The sequence below is a fragment of the Phoca vitulina genome, unplaced genomic scaffold (assembly GCF_004348235.1).
Source record: "Phoca vitulina isolate PV1807 unplaced genomic scaffold, GSC_HSeal_1.0 scaffold1, whole genome shotgun sequence".
Lineage (NCBI taxonomy): Eukaryota > Metazoa > Chordata > Mammalia > Carnivora > Phocidae > Phoca > Phoca vitulina.
In genome coordinates, this window is record NW_022589704.1 from 105,325,537 (window position 1) to 105,346,921 (window position 21,385).

At 39.6% G+C, this 21,385-nt stretch overlaps 1 protein-coding gene across 2 annotated transcripts in view; it reads left to right on the forward strand.

Annotated features, from left to right (window-relative positions):
* Positions 1 to 21,385, forward strand: part of CNTNAP5 (contactin associated protein family member 5) — a 792,175-nt gene that overhangs the window by 679,105 nt on the left and 91,685 nt on the right. The window contains exons 18-20 of one of the 2 annotated variants that reach the window (XM_032412460.1): positions 4,961 to 5,200; positions 13,231 to 13,455; positions 19,077 to 19,252. In XM_032412460.1, coding sequence (XP_032268351.1) covers positions 4,961 to 5,200; positions 13,231 to 13,455; positions 19,077 to 19,081 — 470 coding nt within the window. In that variant the 3' untranslated portion in view covers positions 19,082 to 19,252. Of the gene's footprint in view, positions 1 to 4,960; positions 5,201 to 13,230; positions 13,456 to 19,076; positions 19,253 to 21,385 lie in introns of those variants that run through there. The other variant, XM_032412450.1, reaches the window with a different exon arrangement.

Here is a 21,385-nt window from a genome sequence, read left to right on the forward strand (position 1 = left end):
CTGCAACTTTAGAATTTGGAATCTCGGTGGTAAATGCACCTGTAGTTCAGTTGGCTATTGTAATTCATATAAAAAACAGCTGCTCCAACTTCAAGGTCAAAAAACCAAGCACGAAAGGAAGAAAGATAGAAAAAAGGAAAGTTATTATTTTTGTGACTCTGCAGTCCAACCTGGCACATTCAGTGTTTTATCAGGAGTTCTCAACAAAGGAATTTTGCTTGAGCATGTGAAGGAAAGAAGCAGGCACCCAGGAAAGAAATAGTGGCTTTTGCACTTCGTGCCAAGAACTACAAAAAATTTGAGATATTACTCTGAAAGTGATGAGCATTTGTGAACCTGACACATGGAGGTTTTCTAAGACAGGCTTAGAATGATGATAGTGACATTTTTACGAGTTGATTCATATTCAGTCAAAGGAAACATCATCATAATGAACGTGCTAGATACCAAGGGCCAACTGTAGCGTCTCATGCAGAATTGCTTCTAGCTAGGCCAGCCAAATAATGGTGATAGTTATCCGGAAGAGTGAGGTCAAACTCAAGAGAATAAATGCATGCATGCATATTACTTGCTGGAAGAAATCATGTTAGAGATAAGGGTAAGAAGGTAGAAGGATCACTTAGTTATAGTACTGACTCAAATTGTCTAATCAAATCATTCATTTTAGGATTTTAGAGCTTTCAAGATATGCAGGCTTTGAAGGTCAAGAGATCACAGTTTAACACCTGACTCTGCCATATAAAATCTGTTTGATTCTTGACTCTGGCCAAAGCAATCTCTCTGGCACTATGTTTCCTCAACTAGGTCATGCAAATAATATGAAAAATACATTTTTTCCCTTTGGGTATTCAGTGAGTTAATGATAAAGTTTCTAGCATACAAGTATGTTTGAAATGTATTTTTTTAAGAAAAAATAGAAGCATTGTTCTGATTCTCTGTCAGCTTTCAGATTAAATGAAAGCCTCAAAAACATGACTATCAGCTGCTTTGAGGATGATGCTAGAGTTTTGTTGTTGTTCTTCCTCCTCAAATGTTTTAGTGAATTCTAGACAAGATGCATACAAGTGAAGAACAAAGTATCTTAGAGTAGCAGTTGAAAAACCAAATACCTACAAGGGCCAGAAAGGCAATATGAATGAATGAAGTGGTTCTGGTGGAGAATGTGGCCAAGTGGGGATTGGATTCCCCATCTTAAAATAACTGCCTCTACCTTAAAAGAGCTGCAGCTGAGCTTTGCTATGAAGGAAAGCAGGTTTGTGGTTAACAGATTTGATTATTTCAAAAATTTATTAGAATTTTAAAAGTATTTCTCATTTAAAATAAAATTGGTAACTAATTAAAATAAATACAGGGAGGCAGAAGATATGTGGGGAAGGGATGTGTGTATATGAGTGCAGGTGTGTGTGTTTATAATCACAGGGATAGAGTACTGTGAGCTGTAGAACTCATGGGGAAGATAACATACCACATAAATGCAAAATGCATGAAGAGATCCAAAGTCAAGACAGACCAGAAGGGACTGGGGAGCCACTAGTAGTTCAGAAGTCCTGGTGCACTGAAGTCAGAGAAGGGAATGTGGGAGAAGGAAGCTGAAGAGGTAAGTGGTGGCCAGTTCTTTCATATTGTATCATCTGTGCAATGGAATTTGAACTTGATCGTGAGGACACTCAGTAGTCTCTGAAGAGCATTAAATAGGAATGGCAGAATCAAATTTTCAAATTTGGTTGATCTTTCTGATTGCAAAGTGGTACATGGATGAGAAAAGTCAGGACTGAGTGTAGACAGATCAATTAGAAGGTTGTTGATGGGAATCAAGTTGAGGTGAGGAAGATTGTACTAGGGCCATGGATCTAGGTGTATAAAGAAGCAGATGACACTATATGTTAACTACACTGGAAAAAAAGGAAGAGGAAGAGGAAGAAGAAAAAGAAGAAGAAGAAGAAGAAGAGGAAGAAGAAGAAGAAGAAGAAGAAGAAGAAGAAGAAGAAGAAGAAGAAGAAGAAGAAGAAAAAGAAAAAGAAGCATAAGCAGATGGAACCAGAGATATCTGGAAGAGCACATCCAAAGCACTTTTTTGGGGAGAAAGGACTGATGAGCAAGAAGGGGGAAGGAAGATTGTGGCTGCATCTCTGTAGAGTATTCAAGGTTCAGAGAAGATTCACACCTGCAACAAAACTCTACACATAGCAGGTAACGTCAGAAAATGGAGAGCACCTACAACCTGACTGTGTGAGTGTGTAGGCAAGGAACATCTCTCTGGAAATATTCTATTCTTAGTCTGCCTATTACTTCTCCATAAAGAAAAAAGGAGCCTGACCTCTAGATTTTATCCTTTGTAAAGAATGTAAAGCAGTCAGGTGAAAACTGAAATTTAGTTCATTGTGCAATTTGTTCATAGTTCTTTGTGTCACATGTTTTGTCAGCATCTCAGAGTGAAGTGATCCTCTTGTTTTGGATCATTCTCTCCATAATCTGTATGTCTCAAACCTCAAGGAGTGCATTTCTGCCAGGGAAACCACCCCAGCCACTTTCATCTCCATTTATAAACTTGTTGACTAAGTCACACGTGAGAAAATGTGCAATAGATCTTTCATTCTCAACCTCTGCTAGAAGAAAAATGCCACTAACAAGATATATGAAGAGTTATTCAAATCTACCACAGGGAGTGACTGCAAAATAAGGGGGAAAAAAAAAAAAAAAAAACAAGACAAAACATTTGACTACATAAATCCTCCCTTTTTATTCTGCACAATCTCTGGGAAGGAAATAATGAGCCTTCCTTTATGATCTGCTTGTATTTATAATTGATTTATCTTGTGGTTAAAAGGAGATTTACTCACTAAAATTGAGACAGACAGGAGAACGCAATTTGGGTTTGACCTCCTGGCCTTTTTGAATATCACTTATCAGACCTGAAAATACAGTAGAGTTTCAGCATTATTTCAGAATAAAAGATGTTTTGGAGTGCTTTGTCTGTCTGTGGATGCAGCCGGTGGCTGCCATCCCCATATTTATGTGTCTGTAGACCTGGTGTGATTCGGGGAAGTCGCAATACTCCCTCAACCCCACTCTATACTCCCATCAAACCCATTTCCAATTATTTCCTTGTCCTGCCAGGCTGACTGATGCCAGGAATGTTTAGGTTACCTAACTCATTTCTTTAACTTACTGCTTTGTTTCTTGTCTAAAGTCTATATTCCTGGTCTGAGATGACACATTTGGAATTCTCATCTGTATCCACCTTGGTGGGAATATATTTTTATCTGGTCATTTGCTAGATCAAGATTTAATAGAGCTGTAGGGCTAGAAATGAATGAGGTTCAGAAAGGAGAGTTGATGGATACAGAAAATAAGTGACAAGTCTGTCCTGCCCCTGTTGTTTTTGTCTCTGTTAGTATACTTTGTAGATCTTGAACACCTGAGGGTGCCCTCCATTTATTCATGTGTGTGGACTTGAGCCCGCACTGTTGAATCTGGAGCAGAACTTGTGTCTTTAAAGGCAGGCTGGACCCGTGTCTTCTCTGGGATTTCCCATAATTTTGAGCACCAGACAAATACCTGCTGATGGGATTTAGCTTAATTTCTTGGCTTTTGTCTCTCAGTGCACATTTTTCTGACATCAGAGGTTTAGGCTAGTAGAGTCCTGAATTTCCAATGGTAACAAAATCCTCTGTCACTTTGAATCTACACCATTCTTGAATAATTTGTAACAAGCATTATGAATCTCTCTGAAAACTTCAGGATGTCCCTGCAGCAGAAAGTTGGGTTAGAATCCTGTTCTTTAATCCAAAAGGACAAATTTGCCTTCCAAATAACAATTTGGAGATAAGTGCTAGGATCTCTCTCTCTCTCTCTCTCTCTCTCTCTCTATATATATATATATATATATATATACACACATATATATATGTATACATATGTAATGTACATATGTAATGTACATATATAAACAACCTCCTTGTCTGAGTCATTTTAAGGGCTCAGGAGAGAGCATAGCAAAGAATAATGATTGAGTATGTACTGTATTCCATGATCTTCCCTAAGCTTTACTGTAAACACACTAAACAAACTTATTCTGAATTTACAGATCATGTAGCAAAGGCTGAGGTGATCAGTGGTCAACATGGCTAATCAGCTAGTGACATGGAGTATGACTCCATGTCTGTCTGTCCTAAAGCCTGCCCACCTTCCAGTGCTTGCATTGCACTGCATGAGCAATGCAAACTTGTTGCAGTTTTCTAATTGGTGTGCCTAACAGCTTGCTTCTAATTCCATCAGAAGGGACAATCCTGCTTGAGTATTCTACTTTAGACAAAAGTCTGCTATAGACTATGTCATGACACATTTTATTTCATTTGCAAGAAACATGGTAATCTGTAGTTTCTGTCTTAAACATTGTAAACTATAGGATTCCATGTGAAATATAATCTTTTCTTTCTCCCTCCCTCCCTCCCTCCCTCCCTCCCTCCCTTCCTTCCTTCCTTCCTTCTTAAAGATTTATTTATTTATTTGAGAGAGAGAGCAGAGCGAGGGGCAGAGGAAGAGAATTCTTAAGCAGACTCCTTGCTGAGCATGGAACCAGACATGGGGCTCAATCCCAGGATGCTGAGATCATGACCTGAGCGGAAACCAAGAGTTGGACACTCAACCAACTGAGAAACCTAGACGCCCCATTGTTTTTTTGTTTTTGTTTTGTTTTGTTTTTTGTTGTTGTTTGTTGTTGTTTGTTGTTGTTGTTGTTGTTTTGGAGTTAGGGGTGAGGAGGTTCCCAGCCTGGAAAGACATGCATTTTGCACATGCTGTTTGAATTCCTAATTCTCATTGGAAACTGTAATGGAAAAGCTCAACACAACATGACAACAGAATAGTGCTTAACAGTTACCAGTGTCAATATTAAACCTAAAAGAATTGAACTGTATGATATCTTACTCTTTTTTTCTTTTTATTTTTCACTGCTTAGGGGGAACATCATCAAGACAGAAAGGCTTTCTAGGATGCATACGCTCCTTACACTTGAATGGGCAGAAATTGGACCTGGAAGAGAGGGCAAAGGTCACATCTGGAGTCCGGCCTGGATGCCCAGGTCATTGCAGCACTTATGGTAGCATCTGCCACAATGGGGGCAAGTGTGTGGAGAAGTACAGTGGGTACTTCTGTGATTGCACCAATTCACCATATGAAGGACCCTTTTGCAAAAAAGGTACAGTAGATGCCTCTGTTTTATCCCCATGCTGTATTGCAGTACCTATAAGCCATGATCACGTCATGCCCTTAGGCACTCCTTAAGTGATCTTTTACCTTCTTCAATTTTGCTCTGTTTAAAAACTCTGTGTGGCCCCTCAACATAATTACATACAGCCATTTTCACTGTGTGTGGACACTGGCACTGCGACTGAACAGGATGGATAGTAACAGTGCAACACGCTCTCCTTGGCTGGGGCCAGCTGAACACTGGGAGAGGTGGACTTTCATCTCTGTCTTATCAGCCCGATCTCGAGGGACGCACTAATCTTTCCAGTTCCAGTTCCTTAGCCCATGCATGTAATGGCAGCATTATAGATTCTACCCCGGAAGAGTCTTAGTGATGCTTGAGTCATTTTAAAGTATTTTTACAACAGGGAACTTATAGGTAAGTCAGTAGAAACAATACCATGCATCTAGTAAAATCTCCCTATTATGCAGGTGATGTGAGTGGAGTCTGAAGCTTTAAAAGCCCTGCCTGGAGATTCACATTTGGTTCATCAAGGGGCTGGGAATGGAACACAGGGATCAAAATCCCTGTCCCAGGGTCTTTCTATATCCTCTCCTGTCTTACGAATTCATTGCATTGATAAAACTAACCATGATGGATGTATACCTTGAACAAGGAGTGATGGTCATGGTGTAAATTCTCTAGAAAAATTCAAAATAACTCTACAAACTATAAAATCGCATTATTCAATATAAACACTTAGTATTTTTTCAAATACAAGGTCAAAAGATTAGGTCTCCTATCTATCTTTGCAGGATTTTAAAGTTTATTTTATTGATGGGAAAAAAAAAATGTTTGTTGAGCAAATAATGTAAACAATATTTCAAGAGCAGCATTTAAACTATTAAAATAAAATGTTTTAATTACTTTGAAATACGATTTACATTTAAACAATGATGGCAATTATACATAATTCTTGTCAATTCATTAAAATGCATTTCCCAAACACCTCTACCAAACAATGCTTTATTTAGTCCAATTTACTGTTGGAACTTAAAAACAATAGACAAAAGAAGAACACCCAGTGTTCTCATTGAAGGACTCTGTAATTTGAGCTCTTCATAATTTACACTGGCCTTCTCCACAGTTAGATTGAATTACTTGCTTATTATTGTTGAGAATCATTATACTCCTTGGGAGAAAATGAATGGTACAAATTTTAGGGCCAACAGTGTGTTGGGCCCTGCATGGAGTTTGACATAAAGTGGCCCCATCCCAGTAGGTGTTGACCATGGGCTAAGACAAGCCAAGTGCCACTGGATTTTCACACTGGGGCAGGTATCTGAATAACTGCCCCTAAAAAAATTAAATGCCACCCTTAGTCTGGTCCCACATGGCCAGAAGAAGCAAATACAGAATCAACACCGTCAGGCCTTCTCACAAAGGTAAACTAGCATTGTTCTTTTTTTTTTTTTTTTTTAAAGATTTTATTTATTTATTTGAGAGAGAGAGAATGAGAGACAGAGAGCATGAGAGGGAGGAGGGTCAGAGGGAGAAGCAGACTCCCTGCTGAGCAGGGAGCCCGATGCGGGACTCGATCCCGGGACTCCAGGATCATGACCTGAGCCGAAGGCAGTTGCTTAACCAACTGAGCCACCCAGGCGCCCCTAAACTAGCATTGTTCTATAGGATCTATACCCAAGTCCTGTGTTTGGAATTAAAAAAAAAAAAAAAAAAAAAAGAAGAAGAAGAAGAAGAACAGTGTGATTCTACATTTCTCCAGGGACATTGCTCAAACATCTCATAGATCATATTGTTCTAAATTTAGCTTAATTTTTAATTGGCTTTTGTGTTTTTTTTTTTTCCTGAAACAACTCTGATTAATTATCTTCTGTCCATATCATCATATCTTTTGGCAGCATATGTTGAAATAGCCTCTGTGCTCTCTCCCCACTTTTTACTTCAATCTATAAGCAAAATAGACAAATATGTGCTTAGCCTTTTCAGCTTGCTTCATATTTCACAGTCCCAAACTTTCTCCTCTTTCTCATAAATCTAAGGAAATGATTCCCTTTATATGCAGTAGCTGCAAAGTATGTAGGATGAATCTTTTAACCAAGCCTTCTAGCCATGCCAGTTGCCTGGGGGAACTGGAATGGAAATGAGAGCCACTAGCTAGGAGATGATCCTAAACAAGGGTGCTCACGATTGGGTTAGTCTTCCATGTTAATTTCCCAGGGCATATGTATTTTACAGGGTGTAAATACTAGAAATATATGGGGTGGAATTACCAATGCCTGGGCCAGAACTATAATCCATTGACCTACTCTCTGTTTCTGATTACAGTACAGAGTAATAATAATCATGCAATTAAATAGTAATTATTGACCACAACATACATTTCTCTTGGCCAACCTAGTGGGGAAGATATTAACATATTGAGAACATTGAAGTTCACAGAGGTCGAATGACTTCCTAATAAATGTCAGGGCTGGAGACCCATCCAGCATCTTTTTGGTTTCTTTTTTCTCTTTAACACCCTAATTTCATTCAGTATAGGAATATGGTAATAGGATTCATTTTTTTTAATGTTTTGCGTGTGTCTCTTTTTCTTCCCTAAAATCCCCCCTTTTAAATTGTATAATGCCATGATTTTTAGCAATTCACAAAAGTTGCACAACCATCACTATTATCTAATTTCAGAATATTTTCATCACCCTAAAAAGGAATCTTATACATATTAGTAGCTACCCCTCCTTCACCTCTCCCCTCTGTGCCTATGAAAAAACTGATTTATTTTCTGTCATTATGGATTTACCTATTCTGGATATTTCATATAAATGGAATCATACACTATGTGGCCTTTTAATGTGTAGTTTCTTTCACTTAGCATAATGTTTCCAAGGTTCATCCATGTTGTAGCACTTAACATTTCAGTATTTTGTTCCTTTTTTATTTCCAAAGAGTATTTTATTCCATTATGTGGATGCAACACATTTTGTTTATGCATTCATCAGTTGATGGACATTGGGATGTTTCCATTTCTTTGGCTATTATAAATAATGCTGCTATTAACATTCAGGTGCATATTGTGTGGCTTTATCTTTTTCTGTTCTCCTGGGTATATACCTAGAAGTAGGATTACTTGGGTCAGATGGTAACTATGTTTAACTTTTTGAGGACACTGGCAAACTGTTTTCAAAGTGGCTGCTCCATTTTACATTCTTACCAGCAAAGTGTAAGGATTCCAATTTCTCCACATCCTCACCAACACTTGTTATTATCCATCCTTTTGATAAAAGACATCTTATTGTGACTGTGTGAAATAGTATCTCATTGTGGTTTTGACTTGCATTTCACTAATGACTAATAACATTGGACATCTTTTCATGTTCTTAGACGAAATGTTTAAAGTGTTTGCCCATTTTTTGATTGAGTTATTTTTTTCTTTTTATTGTATAGTTGTAGGAAATCTTTGCATATTTTGAATTCAATTCTCACGTTAGATATATGCTTTGCAAGTATTTTCTCCCTTTTCATTTTCTTGATAGTATCTTGTGAAGCACAAAAGTTTTAATTCTTATAACATCTGGTTCTTACTGTTTTCTTTTTGTTGCTTGTGCTTTTGGTATTATGTCTAACAAATCATTGCCTCACTGAAGGTCACAAAGACTTATGGACATGGTTTCTTCTAAGAGTTTTATAGTTTTGCTTTTACATTTAGTCTTTGATCCAGTTTGAGTTCATTTTTGTAGATGGTGTGACATAGGGGTTCAGCTTCATTCTTTTGCCTGCGGATATCCAGCTATTCTAACACCATTTATTAATGTGTACTTGTCTTTAGCCCACCTGCACCCCCACCATTATATGAAGAATCTGTATATGATTGTCATAGTGGTGTCATTTGTTATTTTTTTCTAATTAAAAAGTTAGACAATGTATTTGGAATTCTATTTGGAAATATATTTGGGAACCTAGAAAAAAATCTAATTACTCAAATAGACATATTAAAAAGGAAATCTGATTTGCTTCTAGCTCTTTTCTTTGCACTTAACATAGCTGCAATAATTCTGTATTTCATGTCTACATTTTATATCAAATTTTCTTTATTTCATTTTATAGAGATTTCTATATAATTCATCAGTTTTAATGATTGCAATAAATTCCAACTGGTGGGATTGCCTCTGCTTACTTAACCCATTCTATCCCCAGAGCAGTTTAGCTTAGCAATAGTGGCATCATTCTGCACTTGATCTGCCTAAGTTCAGATTCTGGCTCATCTACAGTCTACAGTGTGTGATGCCACTTATGTAACTCACCTCCCAATTTCTTTGTTTTCTCATCTATAAAATTAGAAAATTCAAAAATCCATCACAGAGGGTTGTGGTGACATTTAATAAGCATTTCACAAAGCACTTGGGATAATGCCTGGCAAATAAAGTCTCACTAAGTGCTTGTTCTTATTATTGTTTTGGAATTTTATTTTATTCTTTTTTTAAATTTTTTTCAAAGATTTTATTTATTTATTTGAGAGAAAGAGAGAGAGACGAGAGAGGGAGCATGAGCAAGGGGAGGGGCAGAGGGAGAGGAAGAAGCAGACTCCCTGCTGAGGAGGGAGCCCAACATAGGGCTGGATCCCAGGACCTAAGCTGAAGGCAGATGCTTAACCGACTGAGGCACCCCGGCACCCCTGTTTTGGAATTTTAGATTGCCCCAACTTTTGCACATAAATAATGCTGTGATAAACACATGGATTGATTATTTTCTTGCTAATGGAACTTCAGTGAAAAAAATAGTATGCATATGTAAGTATGCCTTACCAGTTGCCAAAAACCTGTTGAAAAGTTCTTTAATATTTACCTTCCTGCCAGTGTGTATCACTTTTTTTTTTACTTTTCTTTACAAAAAGACCCAATTCTTGGTGATAATAGGGAGAAGAGTTTCAGAACCCTCATGCACCCATTATCTAGCTTCAAAAACGATCAACTCATGACCATTTTGATTTCATCTATATATTCACATCTTCTCCTCCTTTATTATTTTGAAGCAAACTTCAAATATCACATCATTTCATCTATAAATATTACAATATGTATTGCTAAAATATAAGAGCTTATTAAAAACACAGATCCATAAGACCATCATCATCAGAAAAATGAATAATGTCTAATATTATGAAATATCCACTCAGCATTCAAATTGCCAGTTGTTTCATATATTTTTAGTTTGATGTTCTGCTAAATTAATCACACCTTGACTGATTTCTAGGTAATCACTAGCTTACTCATTACCTTACGCTTATTCTAATTCTAAATTCTATCACTATTATTTAGACCAGCTATTGTCCATTGAGTTCCTGCTATGTGTTGTGCTTCTACATAATGTCTTCCAGTCCTTCTACCTACTGCAAGATTGAATCCATCTCTACTTGTACATGTGCTGAGGTTGAGTGGGATCCTGTGAGAGTGTTAGAGAAGGGGCAGAGCCAAGTGTCAGTTCCCATCTGTCAGACTCCACAGCTGGCTCATAGACACACACTCTTCAGTGCCACATTATTTCCTAGCTGTTTCTCTTAGTTCATTCCACACTTTACTCCTGGTCAGTGTGGAGTTCCTCTTTATAAGGTCTGGTCAAGCTATTGTAGCCACAGAGACCTCCAGCTCTAGGAATCATTGTCTCTGTCACACACATCACACTCCAGACTACCTTCCATTGTGTTTTGTTTTGTTTTGTTTGATACGTGTCCTTTCTTCTCAGAACATAATCAGCATAATTCTTTCCACCAAGTAGGTGCTCAATAGATAATGCTAATATTTCTTCCGTGGCCTTGGAGTAGCATGATGGTCATAGATGATCACATCCAAATTAAGACTTTTCTTCTAATGAGCCCAGTGGTTTTGTGTATTCAGACAAATCACTCAGAGAGCTTAAATATGGTCAGGGAGCTTAAACTCTTTGATTATAAAATATAAGAAACTTAGAGAATAATAGAATCCAGGTGTTTTGCTGAAGGAAGCTTTATGTTAAAATTGACAGTATAAAAATATTAAACATTAAAATAATTAAACATTAAGAATAATTAGAACTGGGACTACGGGAGAAAGGAAGACAGAAATTTGGTAGGATATTTCTAGTTTAAAAGTGCTTTGCATTTTAATTTCCTGTCCTAAGTATTAAGAAAAAAATGTAATATATATGCCCATATCTAATATGCTATTCATTAACAGAATGCTCTGAATTACAGTTACATTTGAACACACTCACAACATCAAATAAAAGCCATTATTCTGTTAACTAGGAGATAGTAGCTCAAAATGCAGGCCAAATGTCCCTGAGGAAATTCACTCAAGGAAAGTGCTTGAATCAAGCTGATGATTAACTGGAATCCTCACTGTCACAAGTCTCTGCCGCATATCTTTGTAATCAGGAGTACTAATGTAACCCGAATGATAAATGCAGAACACATTCTCTGAACCTTTAGTCAAAATGAACTGGTATTCCCAATCTGCTAAGCAATATGCATAAATATGCAACTTTAATTTTTTGGCACTCTTACAGGCTGTTATGGAATTTTCACAAAGGTAGAACAAATTTGCAATAGAATTAGGAAGGGAAAGCCAGGTTTGATTATGTTCTAGGTGCCACCAACTCAATCAGGGGTTTCATGGGGAATTAGGAAAATTCTACATCATTCCAGAAAAAGAGAAATCAATCATGCCAATATGGGTTCATGTTTATTGTGCTCTCTTTATAGTAGGGGGTTGCTGCCAGATCCAAGCTATGTTGTACTATGAAGGAAACTTTCCTCCATGCCCTGATACTATATTACTGTATAGAGATAAAATTGAAGGAGAACTTAGAGCAGCCTGTATTGAAAGAAAATAATATCTCAGCATTTGGATGGATATTCAGTCAATAAACAGATACAGTCTGTGAAGGAAACTGTGACGGGTTCAGATTAAAGTCTCTTCTAATATGAAGAGCCTACAAGATCCAACTATAGTGGCTATCTCTTATAAGTGTTCTACACACAATATCTCACTTAGTCACCCAGAAATACTGTGGAGGTGTTATGTTTCCCATTCACCAGATGTCAAAACAGTCTCCACAGGGGTTCACTAACTTACCTGGGACCACACGGCTAGTATGGTATTGAATGAGCCTTCAGATCCAGAACAGAAGCCAAATCCTGTGCTCGTTCCAACAAACTAAAAGGACAACAGTTGGAGTGAGCACATGATACAGGGAAGGTGGGTGATTTGCACATTCCTGCTAATTGAATGTCATTGGTTTGTAGATGCTGCCTTTTTCCATGGTGGTGGCAGAACTCCATCCAATGCGTTATGCTATAGGAATTGTATCCCATAGGAAGGCTTATTTGTTCTCGTCTTTGCTATCTTTGGAATTGAATACCAATTCCTAGGCACCCAAAAGAAAAGGGAGTCCAGAGGTTAGATACCTATGCCTTTTCTACTAGTTCCACAGCTTCTCTATTTTCTGTTTCCACAGATCCTAATATTTTACCCAACACCATGAGAATTACCACTGCTTCTCCCAGTGTCCTATTCTCAGTAACTTAGGACCCACTCATAATCCTCCTAACACACCAGAAAAACACAAGCTGGAACTGCTAGAATCTCAGTTTTGAAACTAAGAAGGTCCCAGTAAACTTTATCTCTACTATGCTGGAGGCAGGGACAGTTTATCTTTGCTTCTTGAGAAATAAGCCTGGCACATGGTAGTTATACAGCAAATGTATGTTAAACTGGAACAAAACTTCAGGATGCAAATCTCAGCTCTCTTTTTTTAGCTATGCAACCTTGTTCAAGGTGCTTAACCCCTGCAAGCCTCATATTTCTCATCTGTAAATAAGAGTAACGACTTCTGCCACTCCAAACTTATTGTGGAAAGCATATTATATAATTCAGGCAAAAACCCTCATGCTGTGCTTGATGCATAGCAAACAATAAACAGTTATTGCTGTCCTGAATAATCAGCTAAATGTTGCAATGTGTGCATTCCCCTCTTCTATTTTTCAGAGGTTTCTGCTGTTTTTGAGGCTGGCACTTCAGTTACTTATATGTTTCAAGAACCCTACCCAGTGACCAAAAATATAAGCCTCTCATCCTCAGCGATTTACGCAGATGCAACTCCATCCAAGGAAAATATTGCATTTAGCTTTGTGACAGCCCAGGCGCCAAGCCTCTTGCTCTACATCAATTCTTCTTCTCAGGATTACCTGGCTGTCCTGCTCTGCAAGAATGGTGAGTACTGACAGCATGAAGTCTGATGGAGTGTCACAGTGGGCTAGAGGGACAGTGCGTGCCCTTCAGAACACTGCATAATTTCAACCTAAATTTGGTTCCACCTGGGCAGCTTAATCCTGGACCTCCAGCCAAAGCCCTGATTGTACTTTACCTTTATGACTTGCATTTGGTATTCAGGGCCAGAGTCAATTCATTGCTGAAGTCTCAAATGCATTGCCTTTAATTTGCCTCAACTGTGTAGCAGTAATTCTTTATTATTTATTCTGTGCTGGAATCCATTAAGTGTAAAAGAGACGATCATAAGCATATCTGAATTTCAGAAGGACACTCATCACATATATCGTGTCATCTTTGCTGCAGTCGCCTTTACTGAGGGCTGTTAAAACAAAAAGCAAAAATGTAGGCTGTATTAATAAGAGTTAATTGCCTAGGTCTTGGAGAGAAGTGGTGTATGTGAGTCATACCCCTGTGCAATATGGGGCATTGTGCTGAGAATCAGACTTTGAAGAGAATGTGAACAAGATGGAATATGCGAAGGCTAAAGGGGTACAGGAACTGGGCCCACTTCATGCAAGGGCTGTTGAAGAACACCAGTTCTGACAGCTGTTAGGAGAAATCAGGTTTTCTTCCCTCACTGTGTAATTCCACCTCACAATGAGGAGGACTGTTGGTCAAGGGCACTGTGAGATCAAAATCTTAGGGGATGGAACAACTATTAGAAGAAACAAAGAGGGCAAAGATGTGGACATCCCTGTAGTCAGGTCTCAAAGAACAGGTTCCCATGATCAAGAGTATGTTCTTCCTCCTCTTGTAATTTGCCCCGATACAATGAGAGGAGTCTGGGCTTTAGAACCATCCCCCAGGATGAACTGTGCTGGGGCAGAGAAGAAAGGAGGCTTGGAATATACAGCATACACTCTGCCCTCTCTAGACCTTAGGGCAGAGACTCCACAGAGACTCCAGGTATTTATCTTGCTCTACTTTTTTGGGGGGTGGGGCGTAGGGGATGGGTGTTATTCTTCTTTGCTTCATCTTGCCCTGTGACTATGACACTGAAAATAAAGAAAGCTGTGTGGGCCTAATGCAAGGATCAAACCTGGTGGGCATGTGAGTTGAATCAGGCCTGAAGTACATTAATAATAAGTGTCCCACAGACAATAACAGGACTCATTCATTCTAAGAGCAAATGCAAGGGAAGGAAAAAAGAGAGAGGGTTCCTGGGGTAGTGACTAACCACTCCAAGACTATCTGATCTTGATGAGCCTACAAAGAGAAAGGAACCACTATGGGTTATTAAACCTCTTATTTATCAGCAGACCTTTGTATGATTAGAACCATTATATTAAGTTGTCATATCTTAAACTTTGCCCCCATAATGTCTCTGTGAGGTGGATAAGTCTGGCTGAGGACGCTGAAGCATGGATTAACTGATTAACATAGGTCAGCCAGATAATTCATGACACGGTTGGGACCAAAGCCAGATCTCCTGATAATCAGCTTCACCATCTTTCCTCTAAGCTAGACCATTCTGCTATGATGTGGCTGGACTATAGTAAGATAGTTACAGAGCCCTGAGATGCAAGATTTTCCCCAAAGCATCTTTTAGGTGTGATTCAATGGCACATTTTTACCTGCCAGGCTGTACCTATGGATACAGATAATGCATAACAGGAATATTCGATTTCATATACATACTACTCCATATACTTTCTCTCTCCACACACACACACACACACACACACACACATTCTGGGCACTATTCTAATTAATGTGCACAGCCCTTAATTCTCACAACAATCCTATGTGGTCGGTGGTATTAATCTCATAGCTCCAGAAACTAAGGCATACGGACACTTAATAACTTGCTTAAAATCTCACAAGCAAGTAAGTAAAAGAGTTAGAATTCAGTCCTCCTTCCCTGACTCTGGTAGCATATTTTGTGTTCTTAACCATAGCTCTAAATGAAGAGTGTTATTTATTTTTTGAAACACAGGGTGTTTTAAATAACTTGAATTTATTTAATTGGGAAGGCATTCTTGAATTCTTCCTGATCTCCTATTTTCTTATACTCTAAAGCCTCACTTCCCTGAATGTTCTACTTGACACCATAGTCATTTGCATTTTTTAAGCCCTGGCTAAGTGCAGGAAGCAAGGAGATACCTGTGCCTTGTTTGTTTGTTTGTTTGTTTTAAGCTTAGGTCTCAGGGACAGTGTGAAAATTCAGGCTTCACATCTCAGTCTGTAACAGGAGATGGGTGTCCAGGCAGTGTCTAGGCATGTAATGCCCGCTTCCCCTCACTCTGCCTCAGAGAACCACCTCCCCCATTGCTCTAAGGAACTCTTGTCACACTGGACAGTGGTAGATGTCTTTCTGACTTAGGATCCTGGGCATTTCCTGCCATCTTATCATACAGAGATGCAGTGGAGATACACACTCATTCATTCATTCATTCTTTCAATGACTCCCACCTGCACAGTATCAGGAACTATGGGGAGCAAGAAAAATAAACAGGATGCTGTGCTGTCTAAACATGTTAAGGAAAAAGAAAGACTCAAAAATGGCCTTACAGGGGTGCCTGGGTGGCTCAGTCGTTAAGCGTCTGCCTTCGGCTCAGGTCATGGTCCCAGGGTCCTGGGATTGAGCCCCGCATTGGGCTCCCTGCTCCTCAGGAAGCCTGCTTCTCCCTCTCCCACTCCCCTTGCTTGTGTTCCCTCTCTCGCTGTGTCTCTCTCTGTCAAATAAATAAATAAATAAAATCTTTAAAAAAAAAAACAAAACTGCCTTATAGTTTTTGATGGACAATCTAGATACATGAGGGAATCAGGTTGTCCAGATTTTTCAAGCAGTCTTACCAGAAGTTAGATTTTGTCTAACCTTGAGGATGAATCTCCTAGGAATTCAGGGGTTATAACAATAAGGCAAATGCCTTGAGCAAGAGTGCATTCCTTGTCATTGGAGGCCTTCAAACAGTAATTAAATGACAATTTGTTGGGAAAAGTATAATAAGAATACTGGCTGTGGATAAGGGAGAAAAATAACCTCTGAGTTTCTTTCCAAGTCTGAGATTTTGTGATTCTCTATTCTTGTGTAGTCTTACATTTTTATTTCTTTCTGCTAGGGATGCATTTGTAGCCTTTGAAATGCTTCTACAAGGAATTAAGAATTGGAATTGGTACAGCTTATTCCCAGTATGCTCATGGTATTAGGCCACTGACCTAATTGCCAGCGAATAATATGGGGACCTTGCTTCATGAGGAACTAAGAATATTTTTTTTTTAATTTTTTTTAAAGATTTTATTTATTTATTTATTTGAGAGAGAGAGAGAGAGAAACAGCATGAGAGGGGAGAGGGTCAGAGGGAGAAGCAGCCTCCCCGCCGAGCCGGGAGCTCGATGTGGAACTCGATCCCAGGACTCCGGGACCATGACCTGAGCTGAAGGCAGTTGCTCAACCAACTGAGCCACCCAGGCACCCAGGAACTAAGAATATTTTTAATAAGACTTTGATAGACTTCAGGGAGAAATATTCCTCCGAAAATACTAATGGAATTTAAGAATACCAACAGCTTGGAAAAAATAAAAAAAAAGTAGCAAACATGGTAAAGGGTTAACTAGGGAAAGTCTTTCTCTGGAAGGGTTTTCTAAGATTGATTCACACCTCTCTGAGATGAAGTTAAAAGTTTTCTGTTAGTACAGGTTTCTTAACCTTTCTTTGATATAAGACACCTCTGGGAATCTGGTGGCAATTATGATGAGAAGATCACTCTTAAAAGGAGTCCTTTTTGTTCTCCCCAGGAGGAAGAAAATGCCCATGGCCATGTCATACAAAATGGCTCCAATTTCAGCACTGTGGGTTAAGAAGCCAAGGGGTGGAGACAAGTGGATGAACTGAATAAATACTGAACAAAATCCTTGGCTTGCAAATCTATTTAATATGGGTGTACAGGCCAGAGGAGAGAAGAGCAGTGGGACTCAAAAGTCATTCTTCCAAGTCTCTCCCTGGCAGGGGTTTGGTTTGGCATGCTTGGAATTCCTCTTTGCCCTTTACCATTTTTCTTGAAATTTCTCCAACTAGAGACTTATTCAGGTTAAGTCCTTGCTGTCTTTTCAAATGAAAACAGGTCCTTTTTCCTAAAGGAAGAAAAGGATTTCCATTTCTGGGATGGAAGATTAGAGAATGAAAAGGAGACATTTGAGGTTAGAGAGTCCTTAGGAGAGTGAAGGTGGTTGTGGTCCCATAGGCTGGAGCATTGGACAGCAGGCAACTTCTCAGAGATGTGGCAGTTGGAGGAGAAGGGGTATATGAAGGAGGAAAGGATCCAGAGAAGGCAATGAGAATATTCTAAAGGCAATGAGAGTATTCTTAAATTTCACAACATTTTATTGAGTGATGGCTCTGCCTTCTGCATGGTACTATGGAGTTCTTCAAACTTGTCATTTAACAAATATTTGCAGAGTATCTACCATGTGGCAGGCACTATTTCATGCATGGGAGAGACAGATTCAGACAGCATCCGGTTCTGCTTTTAAGGATCTAGTCTGGGGACAGAGACACAACAAAGAAGGACAAAAATGTGTCAGAGACGTGGGATCGAGTCTGTTCCAGGTAGATTGAGGCAAAGAAGGAAAGAGTAACTGATTCTTTCTGGGAGGGAGGGTCACAAAAGGCTTCCTGGAGATAGTAAAACTTGAGTTGGCCCATGAAAGATAAATCAGTGCTTTCCAGGCAGACATTAGATTTTTGTTTACTCAAATGAGAGGTTTCTTTGATTGTTCCTCATTTTCTCCACTTTATTTCCATTGCATGTGAAATATTCATATTTTTCCCAATCAGTTCCCCTTTCTGCTCTTTTATCATGTGTCCTTCTTGGCTCCTTGGTAGTAAAAATTAAAAAAAAAATCAAATTTAGAATATGTGCTAAGTCTAAGGCCATCAATCTATGGTGAAATCATTTGGATACAAAATCCAAACAGGGCCCCCGGGTCACCTTCCTATGGTGGCTTTTCAGCTGCCCTCCAGCACTGAATGGTTTGTCTGACTTTGCTTCAGCATTTCCTTTTTATCAATTTTTTTTTTAACATATACATCCATAAGGATGCACTGTCTGCATTTGTGATTGCATACACCTTGGAGGGAATAATGATGAACGCAGACACTTTACATTTTGAACAGACTGACTCAAGGGAGACAGGGGTAAGGAGGAATCTGGAGAGGGAACGTCTTCAAAGTAAAAACTTCAACAGCTGCTAACCAGGGCTGGTTTGACCCTAGACTACTCTCTGCCTTTGCTGCTTTCTTGCAGAAGACTTTCAAAGTGTAGTGCTGCCGCCTACCACTCCCTCTCTGACACCAGCATATACTTGAGTTCCTCAGAGCAGCAGGAATCCTGATAAACAGGCTGAGAAAAGCACGCCCCTGAAGGCATCACCATGACCACTTCAGTTTCTGGGTCTGTGTCAGGCAACACTTTGCTGCTATTGAACTTAAAATTCCCCAATGTATTTTGATACCCGCAGGGCTGATTTGGTTGGTGCATTTCCTCCATTTCTGGGCTTTCCAATAATCTCTTGCTGAGAGGAAATACCAGGTCCTGTTGTGCTCCTCTCTTCCATTTCAGAGTAATGTGGTTATGACACACCATGACAAAAGGACAAAAATATGGACAGGCGCAAAATGCATCTCCAGTATCAGACAGTTAATCCACTGTGCCAAGGGGTGAAGTGCCAAGGAGTGAAGAAATGAAGGTATGGTGAATAAAACTGGATCCAGGTTAGGGCGCCTAGGTGGCTCAGTCAGTTAAGCACCTGACTCTTGGTTTTGGCTCAGATCATGATCTCAGGATTGTGAGATCAAACCCCTTGTCGGTCTCCATACTCAGTGTAGAGTCTGCTCAAGATTCTCTCTCCCTTCCCCTCTATCCCTCTCCTGACTCCTGCACTCTCTCTCTCTCTCAAATAAATAAAATATTAAAAAAAAAAAAAAACTGGACCCAAGTCATCGTTCTTGTTTTTCTTCTTCCTGTTTTCATGGATTTCTTATTTTGTGGTGTACTCATAGGTCCTCGAAGATTGAGCCCCCCTAAAATCCATATGTTGAAGTGACTCCTAGTATTTTTTTAATTTTTTTTTTATTTATCCATTTGAGGGAGAGATAGACAGAGACACACAGAGAGAGAGAGAGAGAACACAAGAACGGGGGAAGGGGCAGAGGGAGAGAGAGAAGCAAACTCCCCACTGAGCCGGAAGCCAAAAGTGGGGCTTGATCCCAGGACCCTGGGATCATGACCTGAGCTGAAGTCAGCTGCTTAACTGACTGAGCCACCCAAGCTCCCCTCCTAGTATTCAGAGTAAGAAGGAAGTTAAGGTTAATTTAGGTGGTAAGGAGAGAGCACTGATCTGCTAGGGTTAGTGTCCTTAAAAGAGGAGACACCAGACTTTTCTCTCTGTTGCTGTCTGTCTCAGCCATGTAAGGACACAGGGAGAAGGTGGCCATCTGCAAACCAAGAGGAGAGTCCTCACCAGCAACTAGATGGGCTGTCACCTTGACTTGCTAGCATCCAGAGCTGTGGGAAATAAATTTCTTTTGGTTGGTCTACCCAGTCTACAATATTTTATTATAGCAGTTCGATTAGGCTAAGACAAAGATCAAATGAGATAATGCAAGAAGATGTGCTTCGTAGACTGTAAAGAACAAAACACACTGCATTTTCTCATTGATAATAATAATATGAATTATCTGAATGCTTTGGTTGGCAGAGTGTGAATGTGCAGGTCAGGATTCAGGATGATTGAGATTAAAATTTAATACAAAGAGGAGATGAAAATCACCCATTGTCTAGAGGCAGAGCATCTAATTGGGGGGACAGTACCGTGAGGAAGGAGAAAGATGAGGCACAGGGTCCCCAACCTCCACGTCAGCAGCATTAGGTACATTAGGTACAGGCAGCAGCTTTTGATATACACAAGCATGAAAACAAAACAAAACAAAATTTAAGAATGGTTCTCTCAAATACACTATGAACTAGATCTTTGGGGAACTAGTCTGATGTTTCTGAAATAAAGACAGACAGACAGAAAGAGACATAAAATAACTGAAGAATAGGGTGTGTGCAGGACTAAATAAGCTCTGTTCATGGTAGGGCCAGGCCCAGCAACATATGACTGAGGAGATGTAGTTAAACTCTTGGGAACCCCCACCTCAAGCCCCGGCCCCTCTGACTGTGGAGCTGGCTGGGCAGTAAGTGCCAGCATGAAGGAAACTAAAATAGGAAGAGCAGAGCTACTGAGTCAGGGCTCTAAGTCCCTGGGGAAGAGCAATAATCAAAGAGTAGCATGGAATTAAGGGTAACAAAAATTACAAGGGGCACCTCAGTGGTTCAGTTGGTTCAGCATCTGACACTTGGTTTCAGCTCAGGTCATGATCTCAGGGGCGTGAGAGCCTGCAGAGGGCTCCTTGCTAGGCGTGAAGCCTGCTTAAGAGTCTCTTCTTCTCCCTCTGCCTCTTCCCTGCCTCCCCAACCTACACTCTCTCTCTCTCAAAAAAATTACAAAATACAATTAACTCTATAAACATTTATTTAATACCTACTGTATTTATCTTCCAGGGCTGCCATAACAAATTACCACAGACTAGGTGGCTTAATCCACAGAAACTTATTTTCTCACAGTTCTGAGGACTGGAAGTCTGATATCAATGTGCCAGCTGGGTTGGTATCCAGTGAGGGCTCTCCCACTGGGTTGCAGATGGCTCCTTTCTTACTGTGTGTTCACATGTCCTTTCCTTAGTATGCATGTGCCTGAGAGAAAAAGAGAGCATGCTCTGGTTTCTCTTCTGAAATGGACACTCATCCTATTGAATCAGAGCCCCACCCTTATTTAACCGCAATTACTTCCCTAGAGTCTCTGTTTCCAAATTTAGCCATACTGG